At 61.7% G+C, this 18762-nt stretch overlaps 1 protein-coding gene across 3 annotated transcripts; it reads right to left on the minus strand.

Moving 5' to 3' along the window:
- Nucleotides 1-2892: 2892 nt before the first annotated feature.
- Nucleotides 2893-17512, minus strand: SLC11A2 (solute carrier family 11 member 2). Of its 3 annotated transcripts, none has more exons than XM_082785750.1 (17): nucleotides 17361-17512; nucleotides 14628-14708; nucleotides 13566-13696; nucleotides 12997-13122; nucleotides 12582-12701; nucleotides 11489-11595; nucleotides 10720-10790; nucleotides 10572-10639; nucleotides 10144-10299; nucleotides 9610-9768; nucleotides 9294-9380; nucleotides 8733-8852; nucleotides 8365-8514; nucleotides 8008-8081; nucleotides 7724-7877; nucleotides 7239-7292; nucleotides 2893-3611 (listed from the first exon to the last, which is right to left on the minus strand). In XM_082785750.1, exons 2-17 carry the CDS (start codon nucleotides 14662-14664, stop codon nucleotides 3537-3539), a joined length of 1689 nt encoding a protein of 562 aa, XP_082641876.1. In that variant the 5' UTR covers nucleotides 14665-14708; nucleotides 17361-17512; the 3' UTR covers nucleotides 2893-3536. The 3 variants fall into 3 exon arrangements, with proteins under 3 accessions (XP_082641876.1, XP_082641875.1, XP_082641877.1); XM_082785749.1 differs by having other exon boundaries at nucleotides 2895-3614; XM_082785751.1 differs by lacking the exons at nucleotides 14628-14708; nucleotides 17361-17512 and adding an exon at nucleotides 14228-14357 and having other exon boundaries at nucleotides 2895-3614.
- Nucleotides 17513-18762: the final 1250 nt, after the last annotated feature.

Here is an 18762-nt window from a genome sequence, read left to right on the forward strand (position 1 = left end):
AAGGCGACGGTGGTTTCACGGCGTCTGCTTTGCGTTGGGGGGTGTCTCAATGCCCCCCCCCATCCATTCATGTGCCCCCCCCATCTGTCCTGGCCACCCCTTGCCCCCCCTTTCCACTGTGTCCCCCCCATCCATCCCATTTCCCCCCCAGTCCGTCCCATCCTGGTCCCATGCCCCCTTCCTGTCCCCTGCCCCCCTGTCCCATCCCATTTCCCCCCCCCCTTCGTTTTTGGTCCTGTGTGCCCCCCCCCCCCCCCTCCAATTTCCCCCCCCCCCCCCCCAGCACAGAGCCTGGCCCCTTTCTCCTCCTCTCTTTAATTCCAATTCCTCCAAAAAGCCCCAAAACCAACGGACCCCCCCCAAAACCTACTGACCCCCCCAAAACCAAGACACCCCCCCCCCCCCAAAAAAAAATAGCACGGGGGGGCCCAGCACAACCAGAATCCCAAGGAATAGGGGTTTATTTTTTTTGGGGGGGCGGGGGGGCTGGCTTCGAGGGGGGGGGGGAGGGGGCATGGTGATGGAGGAGACCCCCCCCCAGCCCCCCCAATGTGGCCAGGCTGTTGTGGGGCCAGCAGCAGGGACACCCGCGGGGATGGGGTCCCAGCACCGAGGGTGCCCCCCCCGCCCCGTGTCCCCCCCCCCTCCCCCCGTGCCCCCCCCCAGCTGCCTGCGGCTGCCTCCCGGGCCAAGTGACCCAGGACAGGCCGGGTGCTCAGCACCTATCCTGGATTACTTGAACCGGGCCACGGCCACCTCCGCGCCGCTCCGACGGCCCCCCCCGGGTGCCCTCCCCACCGGGGGTGTCCCTGTCCCCTCCCCCGGGGGTGTCCCCCCCCCTCCAATGTCCCCGGGACCCCGTGGGAGCTGTCGCTGCCCTGCTAGGGTGGCGGGGAGGGGGCCCGAACTTTGCCTGGGGAAGGGGGGGGGGGCACGATTTGGGGGGGTATTTGGGGGGTGGGGGGGGTGTTAGGGGGGCTATTGAGGGCTAGGGGGGTGGTTGGGGGTACCGGGGGGGGTATTTGGGGGGTGTTAGGGGGGTTATTGGGGGTGGGAAGGGGGTTTCGGGGGGTACAAGGGGGGGTATTATGGGGCGGGGGAGGATTTGGGGGGTTATTTGGGGGTGGGGGGGGGTTGCTTGTGGGGTATTTGGGGGGTTAGAGGGGATTTAGGGGGTCTTGGGGGGGTTATTTTGGGTGGGGGTGTGTTTGGGGGGTACTGGGGGGGTCACTGGGGGGTATTCGGAGGGTTACTGGGGGTAAGAAGGGTGTTGCGGGGGGATTTGGGGGGGTACCGGGGGCGATTGGGGGCGTTATTGGGGTTGGGAGGATGCTGTTTGGGGCCGGGGGGGGCGTTTTGGGGTCGGGGAGGGGTTAACGGGGGGGAGGGGTTACGGGGGGGGGCACGCGGGGGGCGCTTGGGGTTCTCCGGGGCTGGGGGGGGGGGGCTGGCGGCGAGGGGTCACGGGGGGGGCAGGGCCTGGGGGGGCCGCAGCGACCTGGGGGGGGGGGGAGAGGGGCACCGGATCCGCCTCCCCGGGCCTGACACCCCCCCCACCCCCCCCTCCATCCCGGGAGGCCCCCCCCGGGCGGGGGGGGGGTGGGGGCGACCCCGCGCTCCGGGCCCCGCCCCCCCGTGCCTCCCCCCTCCTCCCCCCCCCCCGTTACCTGCGCGCCCCGCGGGGCCGCTCCGCGCCGCGGGTCCGGTACCGGGGGGGGGGGGGGGCGGTTTCCAGGCCCCCCCCGCGCCGCTCGGCCCGGTCCGGCCCCGGGGGGGGGCGGGGGGGGATGGGGGAGGGGGGGAGGAAAGGGGGGGGGGGAGGGGCGCGGCGCGCGCCGCTTTGTTATTGTGGCACCGGCGGCGGCGCGCGCTCCCGCGGGGGGGGAGGTCGGGGGGGGCCTTGAAACGGCCGCGGCGCGCCCATTGGACGGCGGGGCGAGGGGGCGGGGCTTTGCGCCAGGGGGGCGGGGTTCGGGTGAGGGGCGGGGCTGGGAAGAGGAGGGCGGGCGGCGGGGTTTTGCCGCGCAAACAATTCCCGGAGGGGGCGGGGCCTCGCGGGGAGGCCACGCCCACGCCCATTCACAGCTTCTCCTGGGGTGGGCGGGGCTTGGGGCGGGGGCGGCTGCTGCTCGCTCCCCGTTTCCCATTCATTTTTTTTTGCCCCCCCCCCCTCCCCCCCCCCATCTGCCCTGCGCCCACGGAGCCCCCCCAGAGCCCCCCCGGCCTTCCCGGGCCCAATCCTGCTCCCACCGGCGTTAATTACCCACCGCTCGCTAATTAACATCCGCGGGGTTCGCTGCTCCTGGACACGGCCGGGCTGGCCCGGGGCTCAGTAGGGGGGGGGGGCACGGTGAGGAGTCCCTCGGCCGCAGCTCCGTTAATTGCGAATGTTAATTGTTAATGGCACCACGAAGGCAAACGAGGGACGCAGGGAGAGCTCCCGGCCCGCTAACGAAGCGCGGGTAATTAAATTAATGACGTCTCCAGCCACCACCTCAAATCTGGACGCTCCCCCCCCCCCCTCCCGGGGGGTGCTGTTGATTTCATTCAGCTTCGTTTCTTTTCAAGGTGAATTCGTGGAGAATTGAGCCCCTGTGGAGCCCTCACGCAGCCGCTCGTTAGGGATTAACGAGGAAAAGGCCAAGGGGTGGAACATCACAGCCCCCAGGGCACGCAACGCGCCCGCTTACCTCCAGGACAGCCACAAGAGCAAAAAATACGATTTGTGCCTCAAAACCGCGGCGGTGCCCTGACTCCTTCTGGGGACAGGGGGGTGGAACCTGGAAAGGTTCAACGGGGGCTGAGAGATGCCCGGGGAACACCCGGCCCTCTCAGCGCAGAGCGAGCGCTGAATGCAAACGAAAAGGCGTAATTGGTGAGAGATTTAATTAGAACAGAGATTTCATTAAAACAGGGATTTCATTAAAGGAAAGCGAAGATGTGACAAGTGAAACTGCAGCCGTCTGGGGCTCAACAACGTCATCACAAACAATCAACCCAAATAGAAGGAAAAAATCATCGTGTTGATTTAAACTTTGCCTGAGGATCGATTCTGGGCCGCGGGAAGGTCCCGGCAGCACCCAAAACTTTGTGAAATGGCACAAAACCAGTGAGCAGGTGCCAAACACAGGGGCAGCTTTGGGAGAGGGCTCTGCGAGGGAGCACATCCCGCCTGTAAAGCCGCAGCTCTGCCCCTCGCCTGGCCCAGCCCGGAGCAGGGAGCGCTCAGCACCAGCAGGAGCCGTGCTGGGCAGGAGCAGCCCTTCCCAGGCTGGCCACAACTTCTTTTTTTTTAAATATAAAAATTTCGGAGGTACCTAAAAGCACAGCACCAACCCCAACGGCGGCGATGTCTTCAGCTGGAGCTTCCCGGGTGCTTGGAGCCGCCGGCCCAGTGCTCGACCCCGCAGAGCTCCCCGGGGGCAAAGCCTGGGCTCCGCTCCCCGGCCCCCATCCTGCCTGGTCCTGCGCCAAACCCGGCTGCCGGGGGGGTTCCTGAGGTCCTGAGGTCTCCGTTAACGGCTGCGCTGCCGGCGTCATCGAGCTGTGACCGAGTCCGAGTCGACGTTGTTGAGGAGGAAGAGCTCGGGGCGCATGGCGAAGCCCAGCTGCTGCTGGAAGAGGCAAAGGAGAAACGGGTCAGGGCTGGGAACCGTGGCGGCCGCGGGACTCGGAGCTTTGGGGGGGGTTTCTCTTTTTTTCCCCAAATTTCTCACGTACTGCATCGTCAGAGCGACTTTTTTGCCAAACAGGAGAAAATAAAATATTAGGGCTCTTGTAAAAAATGAAAGATTAGGGCTCTTGAAGATTGGCTGAGCTGTTAATGGCGCTAGTTAATTGCAATTGCTTAATTAATCTGCAGGGAGCATCACTGGAATCACTGAGGCCACGCGCAGCTTGGGAAGGGGCCGCGGTGCCTTCTGCCACTGCGCTGACCATTGCTTAAGACATGGGATCGCTAATTATCTGCTAATTAGGGGTTAAAGCAGAGGAAGGCAGAGCTCGATGCGCCACAAACAGCCGCTGCTGTTTATTAAACCGCTCCAGCCCCGGGGCACGTCTACACGCGGCGATGCTCCGCAATCGCTGGTTTTGTCTGCAGAGCATCCCCTTGGCAGCTTTAATTCAAACGAGGAGGGAAATTAATTGAGTTTTGGGTGTAGATAAGCCTCAATTAGCATGATGCGATCACAGTCTGGGTAGGGTTGTGTGACGGCAGCGGGGTTCGGGGGGAGCAGCCCCCCAGGCACTGCTTCACCCCGCTGCCGGCACCAACGAGCGCGTTGGGCTCTATCCACGTGGCCGGGCGCCCACCACGCTGCTTGGGAGACTTCATTTTTGTGCTCGATTCAATCAGATTTGGCTCAGGAGATTCAGCTGCAGCCAATCAGACCGGCAGGCTCGGCGGGACTTACCACGAGCGTCTTACCAGACAGACACAAAACCTAAACGGCATTGGCTAGGGTAGCGGAGCAGGCTTACAAAGCAATCCTTCCTCTTCAAAAACAAAAAACAAAACCCAAACAAAGCTCCCCGAGAGCCAGGAGCAGCGCCCAGCTCCCTCGGAGGGGATGGGGAGGCCGCGGAGGGTTGGGTGACCCCAGGTCAGAGCAAATGCGGACGCCAAAGCAGGAGCTGGCGCTGGCCTGAGGCAGGAGGAGGGGGCACGGGCAGGTGGCAGCTTTGGCCTCTGTCTGCAGAAGGGTTTTAGACCCCAAGGGACAGTTAGCTCGGTCGTTACACGAGCCTGTCCCGTCCCGCAGGCACAAACCCTTCTTCTGTTAGAGCCACGCGCGGCTCGCGCCTCCGACCAACCCCCCAAAAAAGAGCCGAGGAGCCAAGTGGAAAAAGTATCTGTCTTTTTAATCGAAAACGTTAGTTTGTACAAACTGGGTCAAAGGCAGATACGGGGAAAAATCAGGGTCACGAGGAGCAGGAGCCACGAGGGACAGCGTGATGCAGAGACTCCTGCTCCGAGCTCCGGTCGGCACGTTACAACGTCAGCAGAGCAGCCAGGAAAATCCCCTCTGCAGTCACAACCCCAAAATCCCAAACAGACGAAATCAGAGATGATCCAAACAGCACAATTACACGAGTCATCAGCCAAGGAAGGCAGACCCCCCGCCGCTCACAGACGGGTTCAGGCTCTGGCCTTTTGTTCGCACCCTGGGCCAGGGGCTTTAGGCACAGAACCCGCGGGAGCTGCGCTAGGGGCGTTAATTCCAGCTGGAGTTCCCATGTGCTTTTTGTTTTCTAACGCCTGCGATTTGAGGGGGGAGCAAGTAAAGCTCAGCTGGCTTTGTAAAGGGTAGGAACGGCGTAAACGGCCCCGTCCAAGCTAAAATGGAGCCGCAGCACCCTGCGGTGGCTTTTGGCATCCTGTCACCTGCTTCTAACATGTCCCCAGCATCTCCCCTGTGCTCCATGCACCCTCTGCTCCCTGCCCTGCCCTGCGCCTGCCTCCCGTGCCAGCTCTGCCGGTGCAACCAATCCTGGGACCTGCGGCGTGTCCCCAACGCGCCCGTCACCTTCTGCAGGAGAGCTCCGTGTAGGAGAACCACGAGCAAAACCAGGGCTCAGCTGCCTGCAGAGCGTGTCCCAGCGAGGCCCCTCTGAGAGCCATCGCCGCCCTGCCAGCAGGGAGCACCCAAGAAGGTGCTGAGAGCCCCGAGGAGGGCCCGGAGCCCGGCCTGAGCCCACGTTTTGCGAGAGCTGAGCCCTGCAAGGGGCCGGGGAGGGCAGGCAGAGCTGCCAGCAGCTCTGTTCAGTGCAAGCGTCTGTGGACGCAGGCTCTTTGCTGACACCAAACCACTCGTGCTGGGTCCTTCAGATCCACGAGAGCAGCTCTGTACCTAAAGATCTTCGTGGAGCTGTGCCCTGACAGTGCTACATCTCCCAGATAAGGGGAGAAACCCCACCAATAAGCCCTGCCTTCCAGTTCCAGCACGGTTTTCATGATCAGATCAAACACAGGACACCTAACTGAGGCCACGCAGGATGTAACCTCACAACTCATCGCCTGCCTTGTCTCATCCGGGGAGCCGAGGGTACTGCTCTCGGCACCGTCAGACTGAGGCTGCCTCCCAGGTGAAGGGTTGGTTCTCCCCAGGGGATAAGGGAACGCGTTCCGTGCTGACAGAGAAGGGCAGCGAGGGAGGTCACGTAGTGAGCTTAAGAGAGGATTTGCACATCAGGCCCTGAGGTTGTGTTACAGCGATGACCGCACCGAAGGCTGATGGCACGCCCTGCAATGTGACCCTGTGAGCCACACGGCAGGGACTTTTGAGAACTGCAGTGTTTCCATGAATCACAGCCATAGGAAATTCATTCACAAAACCATAAATAACCAGACAGATTAAAACTATTTTTTTTTTTTTTCTTTGCTGACCACCAAAATCACGTGCCAGGCGAGTTCAAAAACCAACATGATCATGCTAACACCGAGGCTTCCTGTCCTTACACCAGGGGACGCTGCTCTGGCATCCCAGCTGCCACCCACATGGGAGCTGCAGGTGGCATTCAGCCTCACGGCAAATTGGAGATGTTTCCCCTCGGTATTTTCAAGCGAAACATCAAATGCAGTCGGCTCACGATCCAGAGCCGTGAGCTGACTGCAGAGGTAGACCCTGAACGTAGTGTCACTGCAGGAGCATCCTTCCGACGTGGCCTGAAGGGCACACTTGGAATTTCCTAGCTTATTGCTCCTTTGATTCTGCAGCTGAGACCCAGCAATTACCCGGGGCTGGCTTCTCACTGCGCTTCAGAATTTCTGCTACTTGGATTAAAAGGCAAGGAGAGGAGAGAGCCTGCTGGCTGTAATGCAAAAACAAGGGGCTGAGGCAGGGCTGAGCCACAACCAGGAGTCAAGGCAGCAGCACTGCACCCTGCCCTCTGCTACGTGTTAGTGTCTGCAAGCAGGCAGCCCGCGTGCGGGTCCTGTCGTGCTCAGCGCCGCTCTTACGGCCGTGATTGGAGGCGTTCAGCAAAGAAAACAACTGACTTCTTAGTATTTTTAGCAGCAACGCATTTCCCAGTATGTACATCTGATTTCCCACGCGACAAGCAGAGAACTGCACCAGTAAATCCCTGTGCAAACCGCACATACACTTGGATCTGTTCACACGGTAAACCATAGAAACGCACTGGCTCTGATGGCTACTCGCTGCGGAGGGGCGCCGCGGCTACTTGGCGGCGTGCGACGGGGACTCCTCCGTCAGCAGGGTCCGGGTGACGCTTACCGTTTTCCCGCAGGCCAGGAAGGAGACGCCCAGAGCGATCAGGCACAGCCAGGTCTGCAAGAGAAGGAGGTGCCGGGGATCAGGGAGACCCGGGGTGCGCGGCCCGTTGGGATAACAGCTAAAGAAACGGCCCGTTGGAACAGCAGAAGAGGAGTTCAGAAGCAAAGCAAACAAGGCACCGATGGCATTTTGCACCTCTGGCATTATTACAAGTTCTCCCCTAAGTTTGCACCTGCTGTGGCTGGTAAATGCTCCCTTTGGGGAGCAGCCAAGAGAATTGCTACAGGAACAGCTGAAAGGGCTGGGGAGAGGCCGTGCAGGTGCAGCACAGAGGGTTCCCGTAATCTGGCCACAAAAGCCTCAATTTCCCCATCTGCTCTGACTCCCTGGCAGAGTTTAATGCCTGCCAACCGTGACGATATTAACACAGCGGTGAAAAAATGAGTCCGTTGAGTGTCCCCCCTACAGGGACCCCCCAGACTTACCAAATAGGCGACGAAGGACAGGTAGACCACGCTGAGAAGCGCCGCCCCGATGTACAAACCCAGGTGGTCCAGAGACCTGACGTAGTCCACCACGAAGTACATGTTGATGCTGCAGATGAGAAGGATCATCGCACCGCCGCCAATCTTCCAGAACCTGCCAGCAAAATCAGGGCACAGGGGGGGTGAAACGGAGGGGCCACGCTTGCATCCGGAGGGTCGGGAGGTGAGGTCAGAAAGGCGTGCCTGAGAAAGCGACGCGCCTTCTCCGTCCCCTCCGTACTTACAGTCCGTTGGCGAAGTCATTCATGACACTGGACAGGCTGGTGAACGTCAGGACCGGGATCAAAGCGAAAGGAAGCTGGAACATGCAACAAAAGGCAGAAGAAAGAGTGGAAATGGTTTGGGTTATCTCGGCGCGGACAAACACCGCTCGCAGCTGACAGCATTTCCCCACGGCTATTGTAAAGCGAGTCAAAGGGACTTCCCCTGGCTGGAAAAAGGAAGCAATCTGAAACCCTGGCGGAACCTCTTCACCTCCCACCACAGACCAGAATCAATCAACGCTAACTTCTCTGCTCGGCTTAGCACCAGAGCCCGAGGTGTTCAGGGCTCCACGCGCTGTTCTGAGCCCCATCCCTCACCTGGAGGCTCATGAGGATGTTTAAGAAGTCGTTCATGCCCGTCAGGTGCTGCACATCCTGAAAGATGGCCACGAAGAGGGTGGGGGTGATGGCGATGGAGCGGGTCAGCAGCACCCGGGCGAAGCGGGACCAGCGCAGATTCAGGAAGCCCTGCAGAGAAAAAGAGCAGCTGTGGGTGAGAAGAGCAAGGAGACATCAAGTGTGTGGGGGGAGTGAGGGCAGGATGAAAAGCTGACTGGTTTGAAAGGCACGTAAGGGAATTTCACAGAGCTTCCATGTGTTCAGTGAAGGGAAATGACCAAAATTAGCTGTAAAGGTTCACGAAGAGGGAGAGCAGGGACAGAGGCAGCTGTTAGAGTGCTCAGTACCTCCATGACAAACTGGCCGGAGTACGTCCCGGTCATTGTTGAGCTCTGGCCTGCAGCAAGGATCCCGATTGCCCAGATGTAGAGAGCAGCAGGGCCAAAGTAACAGCCCAGAACGGCGCCCTGGAACAGAGGTTTGCAGGTTCCCATCTGCTCAGGCCCAAGTAAATCCCCCGTGGCCAGCGCTTCCCATCATGGGCATGGAGTTGGAGGAGAAGCAGTGATCCATTTGGAGAAGGAAAAGCTCTCCCCACATCTGCTGCAAGTTAGGCAACACCCCGCGGGCTCCCATTGTAAGAAAGGGGATTCAGGATGGATTTAAGGGAAAACTCTGTCACGGCCAAGCTAATAAAAGAGGGCAAGAGGCAGAGCAGGGGTGTCTCCGGGGTCAGGTTAGATGCAGCACAATTAGCAAAAGGATTGATAATTGTGCTTGGGCAAAGGGCGAGGCTCAAGGACCTCCTGAGCCCTCTTCCAGCTCTGCTTTCAGCAACCTCCCGTCTCTGTTTACCCAGGAGGGGCAGCTCTTAACAGCCAAGGTTGTCCCGCCCCGCAGCTCCTCACCCCTTTGTAGATGTCCACCTCCAGCGTCTCGTTGTTGTTGGGGAAGAGGGAGGAGTGGGGGCTGCTGGAGTTGGCGCAGACCTCGTGCTGCAAGGAGACAAGGGCAGGCGGCTCGACCGGCTCTGCAGGAGCGCCGGGGCCCCTCGGGCTGGTTTACACGGGCAGCTTCAGCACCCGTCATCTCCCCCCCCAGCAACACGCAGAATAAGCGGGCTCTGCTTGACACGGGGGCACTGAGAAGGCTCAGAACCCCCCGCAGCAGCCCCACGGCTTGGCATTGGCCCAGGAATCACAGCCGTGCCCCAGCCCCACTCACCACATCCGCGTTCGTCTTGTCAAAGAAAGCCTCGGCGAAGACGGTCACCACAAAGATGTTGATGATGAAGGAGACAAAGAGGGCTATGCAGGACTCGATGAAGAAATATTTGTTAGCCTCTCGGACTTCCTTCTTGTTTGCACGGTTCACTTGCCGGGACTGAAAGGGAGATGGTGACAACAGCAGGTCTGAGAAACGGGAACTGGATACTCCACTGCTGCTAACCCTGAGCACATTCTGTCGGCCCGGCAGTGGGACACAGGTCACCGAAAGTACGGAGAACATGCTGAAGGGAAGCAAAACTACAAAATGTGCAGAACAAGCAATGAGTTGGCAACTAAAATGCTGACAGCCTTGTCAGCGTGGTTGTGCTAGCTCAGAACCGGACACATCTGACGTCCCGGGACCCAACCAGCCTGCGGTTTCTGCGTCCCCACGTGCTGATAAACGCTGGCCCCCAGAGCTCCGTGGCTGTGACCGCTCAGCACTGCACACGGCGTTCCCCTCTCTGCATGGCGCAGAGCAGCTGCTCACCTTGACCAAGGCAGAGTGCAGGTACATGTTGTGGGGCATGATGACGGCGCCCACGATGCCCACGGCTTGCTCCAGCTGCGGCGTGCCGCAGTTCTGGCAGTAAGGGATGAAGAGCCCCTTCAGCAGCTGCTCCTGGTTGGGTTTTACGGTGATGTACTGGGCACAAACACAAGAAAGGGGGATTTTTAGCGCGAGGTGCATCACGCAGCAGCTTGGACCTTGGCCCGCCCATCTGAAAACACTCAAAAACCAAAATGTGGGCACCCTGGGGAGGCTAAACCACACTGTGGCAACCCTGTGTCGTTTAGTAAAGGCAGGGATGCCTCGCTGAGCAGCTCGCACTGCAGCGTGCGCAGCAGCTGGGTGACAGCCTGACCCCTCCATACAGACCCAGCTACAAACAGCCTGCATTTTCCAGCTGGAAATACCTCATATCCGAACGTCAGAGCCATGATGGTGATCAGAAAGCCAAAGAACGCCTCCAGTTTTCGCAAACCTGCAAAGAGAAAGAGACCGTCAGCATGCTCGGGAGGGCCGAAGCCGATTTCCCTTCCAGGATTCTGCCGGAGGAATTACCGTATTTGTCCAGGAAGAGGAACACAAAGGTGTCAGCGATGGTGATGAGCACGCCGCCCCACAGCGGGATCCTGCAGGCGGTGAGAGCAGGCGTCAGCTGACGAACCTCCCCCCCGCCTCCCCCACCAGCACTTCGGGGTCAAAAATCTCTTCTTACTTAGGCCATCTGTTTGGGGAAGGAACCACCTTGTGAAGAGGTTTGTTTGCAGTCTGATGAGAAGTTTGCCCACACGGGACAAAACCCCGGAGGTTTATTTTCTGCACAAAGCAGCAAATAAGCAGCTAAGAGCTCAGCATAGCTCTGATAAGATTTTTTTCCTCAGATCTAGCGAGCAAACTGCACGTCTGCAGCAAGGACAGGAGCGAGCGAGACTTCAGCAGCAAGCTGGTACAAAAAGGGAGCTGCCTTTTCTGTTTTGACTTCCCACCTTTGTGGCCAGAAAGGGCCATCTTCCTGGCGGTCCTTTACTGGGAATACAAAATTTGCCAGGGAGGCTGCAGCCCAGTTTTTGGCACGTATCAATTACAGCTCAGATAAAAGGCAGCCACCCACAGCTCTCCTTCGAGCCCGAGTAAATCGGGCACCAGCGGCTGAGTCATCTGGGACAGAGAGCCAGCACAGCGTGGGTGAATCACCCTCCCCAAAGAGCTTATTTCGGGAGCTTTATAGGAAATAACCGAGCACATTTGGCACGCACGATGCCCCTTTCTTAATCCTAGAGGGGGGGCACTCATTTCCTGCGTCCCTGTGATGACAAACCCGACTCACTTCCCCATTGACAGCAGGTTGATGGCGATCGCCGAGCCGATGACTTCTTGCATGTCGGAGCCGATGATGGCGAGCTCCACCATGAGCCACAGGATGATCCGAGGAACCTGGGGGGCAGAAACATCAGCATCGACAGCGAGAGGGAGCAGCATCCACAACGAGAGGGAGCAGTTTCCACAGCAAGAGGGAGCAGCTCGCTTCTCCCTGTCATTTCCACAGGGAATGTGTGATTATGGGGCCTGCCCACTCGGGCCCTGTTGCTTTTCCCTGCTTTGCTGCTTCCACACCGAATGAAGGTGCGGGAGACACGCTGCCAAGCGGCACTCGGGGCTGGTCTGGGGCAGAAATGCAGGTTACCTGTGGCAATCCCCAGGGGAGGCTCCCGGGTCACTTATATAACCCCAATTACTCGCCTCAACAGATATGGCGCGTTGCGAGAGTGAAACCAGCCGGCTCTGCCTGCTGAGGAGCCGGGGGCCCTCTCGCACGGTCACGCCGCAGTCCCGAGGGTTTGGGGACACCGCCGACTTCCCCAGCCGCAGCGGAGGGCGACGCACGGCCCCGCCGGCTTCTGGAGCAGGGGGATGTACCGCGAGAAAAGGGGCTGGTTCTACAAATGCCATCTCTCTCCTCGTGATGCCTTGTGCTTATCTAACCGACACGGATCTCAGCTTGCCTCCGGTACTTCGGGAGGGAGGATCCAGGCAGAGCAAATGAAATCAGGGTGTTTTTTTTTTTTTTTTTCAGGCTCTGTCTGCGATTCACTGCCAAGTGCCAGGACACTCACCACACCTCCCTCCTCCTGCAAACGGGGAAAACACCGACGGGACCTCAAGTGTCCCTGAGCCTCCTCCGACCCACCCAGGCTCTCCTTCACTGGGGCAGCTCTCGGGCTGCGCTGAAAGCCTCTCTCTAAACCTGCCTCCTTCCAACCATGCAGAAGAAATCCACTTAATCCCCCAGCTCGACAAACAATAAAGAGACGAGACTGAAAACGTATTTTAGCAACCCAAAGACCTTCTCCCACGGAGGATTTGGCACCGTGAGTGGTGGCAGGGGGGGCGGAAGAGCCCCCGGGCAGCGGAGCACCCACCTTCTGGTACTGCCGGTGGCAGACCTCGGCGAGGTGCAGCCCCGTCACCACGCCGAGTCGTGCGGCCAGCCGCTGCAGGAGCAGCCCCATCACCGTCGCCATCAGCAGCACCCACAGCAGCTGGGGAGAGAGGAGGGCAGCAGTGGGTGCCTGGTGCAGCGGGGTCCCTGCATCCCGCACCCGCCTGCTGAATCAGAATGGTTTTATTTAAAAAAAAAACACATTATGAGCATTTGGAGGCTTTTTTTTCGGGCTTGGAGCTGGCACGGGAAGGATCCAAATGCTGCAGAGGGCACGGGGGTGCCTCGTTTCCCCCTTCCCCACCCCCCCCAGGCTGCTTTCAGCCCAGCACCCCTGCCCCAAACCAACCGGGGGCACCGTTTCCAGCGCTTCCCTCCCCGGTTTCCCTGCTGACCTTAAATCCTGCCACGGCCCCAGACTGCAAGTCCGACTCGATGTTGCCCGGGTCCAGGTAGGCGATACTCATCAGAAAGCCCGGCCCGGTGAAAGCCCAGAGCTTGCGGAAGCTGAAGCACGAGTGCTGTGACGGGGAAGGACGGGGACATCGGTGCCCAGCTCTGCCACGGGGACGTGGCGTGCCCCAGAGCACCCGACGGGCCAAAAGTTTGGGTGTTCATCGCCCCAGGCACAACCCAGCAGGAAGATGAAGCTGAAATGTCAGCCCCGTGCTCCAAGAGGGGGACAAAGCCCCAATTCGCGTGCTCCCTTGCCCTGATAAGGGAACAAAGAGCCAACCTCCCCTCCCTCGGGCTTGTAACCCAGGGATTTCTCTGCTCGTTGGCAGCTCCTGAGCCAAATCACCTGGGATGAATCATTAACCCCAGGGCGAGCTTGGAGACCCCCCTGGGGCACGCTCCCAAGCTGCACACCGATGCAGCCGGCACCCATGGGTGCTGCTGACCCCTGGCACCCAACGCCTGCAGGCCTTTTTCCACCCCTGTTTCCCGCTGGGGAGGCACCCACCGTCTCATCCTCGGGGATGGGGATCTTGCTGTCGAAGTAGGTGGTGAAGGGCTCCTCCGAGGAGGTGTCCGCGGGCTGCAGCGGGTTCCTGCTGCCAGAGATGGTGCTGATGCCGTCCCCGGAGCCATCCTCTGGGGGGGGAGGAACAGAGGAGGAAAGGAAGGAGAGAGTGAAAAACCTCCCGGGGAAACTTGGCAGAGGCTCCGCAAAGCAAACCCTGCGTGTCCTGGCCTTGCAGCTGGCACGGGGCGGGCTCTTTGTGAAGACAATCAACAAAAAGAGCAGCGGGCTCCAAACCTGCCTCTCTGCGCCCCCCTCCCACGTGTTTTTTTTTTAAATCCCTTGCCACGCAGCAGTTTGGGGGCACTGCTCAACACCAGGGCAGCCCCAGTGCGTGACCGGAATCATCGGGGAGCCAGAGCCAAGAGCAAGGAGCAAGAAATCCTCAAGGAGCGGAGCCGCTGCCGCTTCCATGGAGAACTCGCCCCGAGCTGCCCTGGCAGGAGAGTTTTTGGGCCGGTTTCTACTTGTGAGCGGGGTGTGCGGGGTCACCTTGGCAAAGAAACTGCAAATTCCTGCCCCTCAGACCCGTAACAACCCGTGAAGACCCCCTACCACCAGCCAACCCCCCCCGCCCAGCAGCGCAGCGGGGCCGTACTCACTGCTGCTCTCCGTCCGTGGCATTCTGCTCCCCAGCTCCCGGCCCTTGGAAGGGGCCGGCCGCCACCGGCCGCTCTTTTACCAACTTTCCTATTGCATCATCAGAGCAAACTGCAGCCCGACAGCTCCTCCTTCCTCCCGGCCTCCTCCCGGCCTCCCAAAGACCTCGCGGCACGTTTGCATAATGCCTCTGGAGCCAGCCAAGCGTGGGGAGAGCCGACGGTGCCGGGCTGCCCGCGTTGAGCAAGGCTGGGCGAGCCCCAGGAGCTCAGGGCTCGTCCCCGCACGTGGGGCAGAAATGGGGGCAGAAACGGGCACACGCTGACCCCTCGGTTGTTTTTTTTTTTTGGTGTTTTTTTTTGTGAAGCAGGGGGTGATTGGAGACGCGCGGGGGGCGCTTACCATCGGGTGTCCTCAGGTCCGTGTCCGAGGTCCCCATGGCTGAGCCCTGCTGGTGCCCCGGGTCTAGATGGGTCCTGTTGGCTGCGAGGAGAGGGGAGGGTTTGGTTACTGCAGGTGCTGAGGAGGAGAACGAAATCCCCCGGGGAGAGCGGCCGGCAGGGACAGGGTTACTTCCCCCGGGGAGCTCGAGGAGGGAGCAGAGCACCTGGCAGCTCCGCACGCCTCTTGTGAAACCCCAGCTACGGAAACTAGAGGGGAATTCCCTCTGGGTGCACAAAAACCGCATTCCTTCCCTCCGGGCAGGGGTGTGGGATCCACACCGTGCCCTCACAGGCATCCCGGGCTCTCCTGGGAGCAGGACGCGGCCCTTGCACCATTGATCCGGGCAGAAAGGCGCCGGGAGCTGGGGCAGGACGCGCGAAGCTGGCCCCAAAACCCCGGAGCCCCACGGACACCTCGACGCACCACCAGCGCCTATCGTAGCGACGTGAAGCTCTCATCTCCACCAACGACCCCGAGCATTAACGGGGGATTTCCTCATAATATGGAGACATCAAAGGACAACATTCAAGAACAATTCATTTTAAGCGATTCCAACCCATTTTAGGTTTGTGAAGATTCACTTGCTGCTCCCCCCAGCAGCACCAAACCCCCGGCTACGAAGGCGATCAGCGAGCGAGCCCGACCACAAAAATAACCCGGGGAGGGCAGCGAGACCCCTCCTGCCCGGGGGAGCCACGGAGCCTTCCTCCCACGCACGCTTCCACAATTTCCTTCCTTCTAGGCTCACGTTGAAAGCGCTGCCCTGAGGGCTCCTCGGATCAGCCTTCGGCACCAAGCCGTCTTTTCCCCGGTTCCCCGTGGAGGAGCAGCTCTTGCCTCGGCTGCCGGCCCCGCAAATGCTCCCTGCACGGGCACCGGCAAGGAGGAGGAGGGCGAAGGCTGGGCACGGCGCTGCCTGACCCCGATATCTCCTCACCAAACGCGGCCCCACGCAGGCGGGGGCCAAACGGGCGCCGCTATCTCTGCCGCGAGCTCCTCGGTTTGGAAGTGATGTGGGGGGCTGGGGCTCGGCCTCGCTCCTACCCCCGGCCCCCGTGGCTCTCACCGGCACCGTCTGGCTCCGGATTCACTCCGTATTCACCCCCAGGCACGGCAGCCACCTTCCCAGGAGGAAACCCGCTTGGAAACGGGGCAAGGAGCCGAGGATATCGCGCAGTTGCTCTGCTCCGAAGGCAAAGCCGCTGCTCCTGCTGTCCGGGCTTTTGATGCTCGTCCTTTTGCTGATGGAACTCGCCCCTTTGGGGCCGTTCTCCCCCCTCGCCGGAGGCAGGGCCGTGGTCTGTCACGAGGGCTGCACGCTCGGTGTGGGTTATCGCTCAGCCCCAGTCCCACGCTGGGAGCAGTTCCTGCCGCCGAGGTTGTGGCATTTGCTGTCGAGCTTTGATGTTGCTGCTTTCCTCGGGCACCGTTAACTCTCCCACAGCACCCCAGGGCCCTACGGGGCCAGCCCTTTGTGCAATGGTGCCGAGCATCCGGCCTCATTCCCTAAGGATGCTGCAGCCCTAAAAGGATCACCCACAGCAGCAGAGGGGACTGGAAACCAACCCCTCGCCCTCCTGCTCCAGCTCCAGCCCCTGACCACCTTCCGTGCCCACCCAGTGCCACGGCAGCACCAGCTAGGGACTGAAACTGTGATTTTGGGGCAAAACCCCATGGCATTGCCTGCTTTGGTTCTGCGGGATCCCCTGCACGCCCGGCTGAGAGCTCTCACCCGCAGGTTCGGCATTGCTCAACCCTCGGCCGCGCCACGAGGTCGCCCGGCTGCCTGCCGGGTTAATGAGGCGAGCTCCTCCCTGCTAATTGCACCGGGAGAGGCCGTGGCCAAGGCCAGGAGGGCACCGAGCCGCCCCTGACCCACTGAAAAGCGGCGGCCCCACGGCGGTGGCGAGGCTCAGGGCTTGGAAACGCCCTCCAAAAACGAGGCCGAGGGAGGCAGGCTGGGTCCAGGAATGCCGGGCAGCACGAAACGAAGAGACAAGGGGCCGGGAGGACGACGGGAACGGGGCCCCTGCGGTGACGGGGTCACCCCAATACCCAGTGGGGTCACCCCAATACCCAGTGGGGTCACCCCAATACCCGGTGGGGTCACCCCAATACCCGGTGGGGTCACCCCCAGCACCCAGTGGGGTCACCCCCGTCAGCTCCGGCCCCCCCCCCAGCCCGGTGCCAGGCTCCAGCCCCCGTCCCAAGGCGGTGCCGGGGCCCCCGCGCTGCTCACACCCAGGGGGAGCCCCCCCGGGGCTGGGGGGTCGCGGGGGTCCCCGGGTGGGGGTGCTGGGGGCTCAGGGATCGGGAGGGGGGGGGGGGCAGCAATTTGGGTCTGGGGGCGTCAGCCCCCCCCCGGCCTGACCCCATCCCTCACCTGCTCTGGGGTTCCCAGGGACCCCCCAGCTCCCCTCCAGCACCCCAGGGACCCCCAACTCTGCACCCCAGCCTCCCCCCAGCACCCCCCCCAGCCCCTCAGAGCCCCCCCAGCCCCCCCCCCAGCCCCCCCCCAGCACCCCAAGGCCCCCTCAGGGCCCCCTCGACCCCCTCCGCCCCCCCCCCCCCCAGCGCTCCCCTCAGGGATCCCCCCCCCCCATTGGCACCCTGAGGGGGGGCCCCCCCAAACCCCTCCACGGCCCCCCCCGGGCCTCCAGGGGTCCCCCCGGGCCCGGTCCCCCCGCTCACCGCCTCGGCCGCCCCCGGCCGCCCCCGCCGCCGCCGCCGCCTCATGCCCGGCCGCGGCCCCCACACCGGGCCGGCCGCGCTCGGGGCCGCTCGGCTCCGTTCGGCAGCGCTCGGAGCCGTTCGGGAACGCTCGGCTCGGAGAGCTCGGCTCCGCTCGGCTCGGCAGCGCTCGGAGCCGTTCGGCAGCGCTCGGCTCCCGTCGACTACGCTCGGCTCGGAAACCTCGAAGCCGTTCGGCTCCCTTCGGCTGGGCTCGGAGCCCCCGGAGCCGCTCGGCTCTGTTCGGCGCCGCCCAGCTCGGGAGCGCTCGGCTCCCTTCGGTCCCTTCGGCTCCTTTCGGCTCCCTTCGGCCCCGCTCGGCTCCCTTCGGCGCCGGTGTCCGCAGCCCGTCCCGGTCACAGTGACACCAGCGGGTCCCGGTCCCGGTGGCACCGGCCCGGCCCGGTCCCGAGGCTGAGCCCGCCCCATGCGGCGGCTGCAAGTCATCCGGAGCCATCAGACAACGCTGTTTTCTTTCTTTCTTTCTTTTTTTTTTTTTTTTTTTTAATAAGAAAAGCCTAGTTTTGGGTCCTGTTGTTTTTTCTGGCCGTTTTTCAGCAGAGAAACGCCGCGTTTCCAGCACTCCGGGCTGCTCGCGTGAAAAGTCATGCAGCAGTTCTCCCAAAGGCTCTGACGGGTTGTGCCGCACAGGCACCAAAAATGCCATCCACAGAATCACAGAATTGCCTAGGTCGGAAGAGACCTCAAGACCATCGAGTCCAACCTCTGACTGAACAATATCCCCAAAAACACCCGAACTGGAGAAAAAAACCGTGTGGCCCAGCCACGGGGCACTCACCCAGCTCGCAGGCGGCGGGGCCGGGCTCCAGGCGGTGCCTGTGGGGCATGGCGCGAGGCTCGACGCCGCTCCTGCTACCGGGCGCCCGGCCGCCGGCTATAAGAGGCGTCCCCACCCTGCTGCGCCCCGCGGGCAGAGTCCCCCGGGGGGATGTGGGTCCAGCAGCCCCGGCCATGCCCACGCTATCGCCGGCCAAACGCCCCCCGGGCGGCCGCGAGCTTTGATGCGGGCCTCTGCCGGTGGCCTTGCGTGCTCCCGGGCGGCGTTATCGTCTCCCGGCACAATTGAAAGGGTTTTTGGTGGAGCAGCGGGAGCGCTGCTGTAATTAGCGAGCGGGACCTGGACTCTGCTCCACCGGGGCTGTTTCACCGATTAGGGACCCAACCGCCGCCGCCGCGCATTTCCCAGCTGCCGGGACGTGCAGCGCTGATAAAGCGTTATCCCTCCGGGGCCGGATCAATACGGTGAATTATCACCGAGCCCCAGCGGCCCGAACCCCAGGGGTGCAGCGCGATAACCCCCGGCGTTCTGACACCGGCGAAAGGCCCCGGTGCCTCCGATAAG

This window comes from Aythya marila, assembly GCF_965140915.1.
Source record: "Aythya marila genome assembly, contig: HAP1_HAP1_SCAFFOLD_193, whole genome shotgun sequence".
Taxonomy (NCBI): Eukaryota; Metazoa; Chordata; class Aves; order Anseriformes; family Anatidae; genus Aythya; species Aythya marila.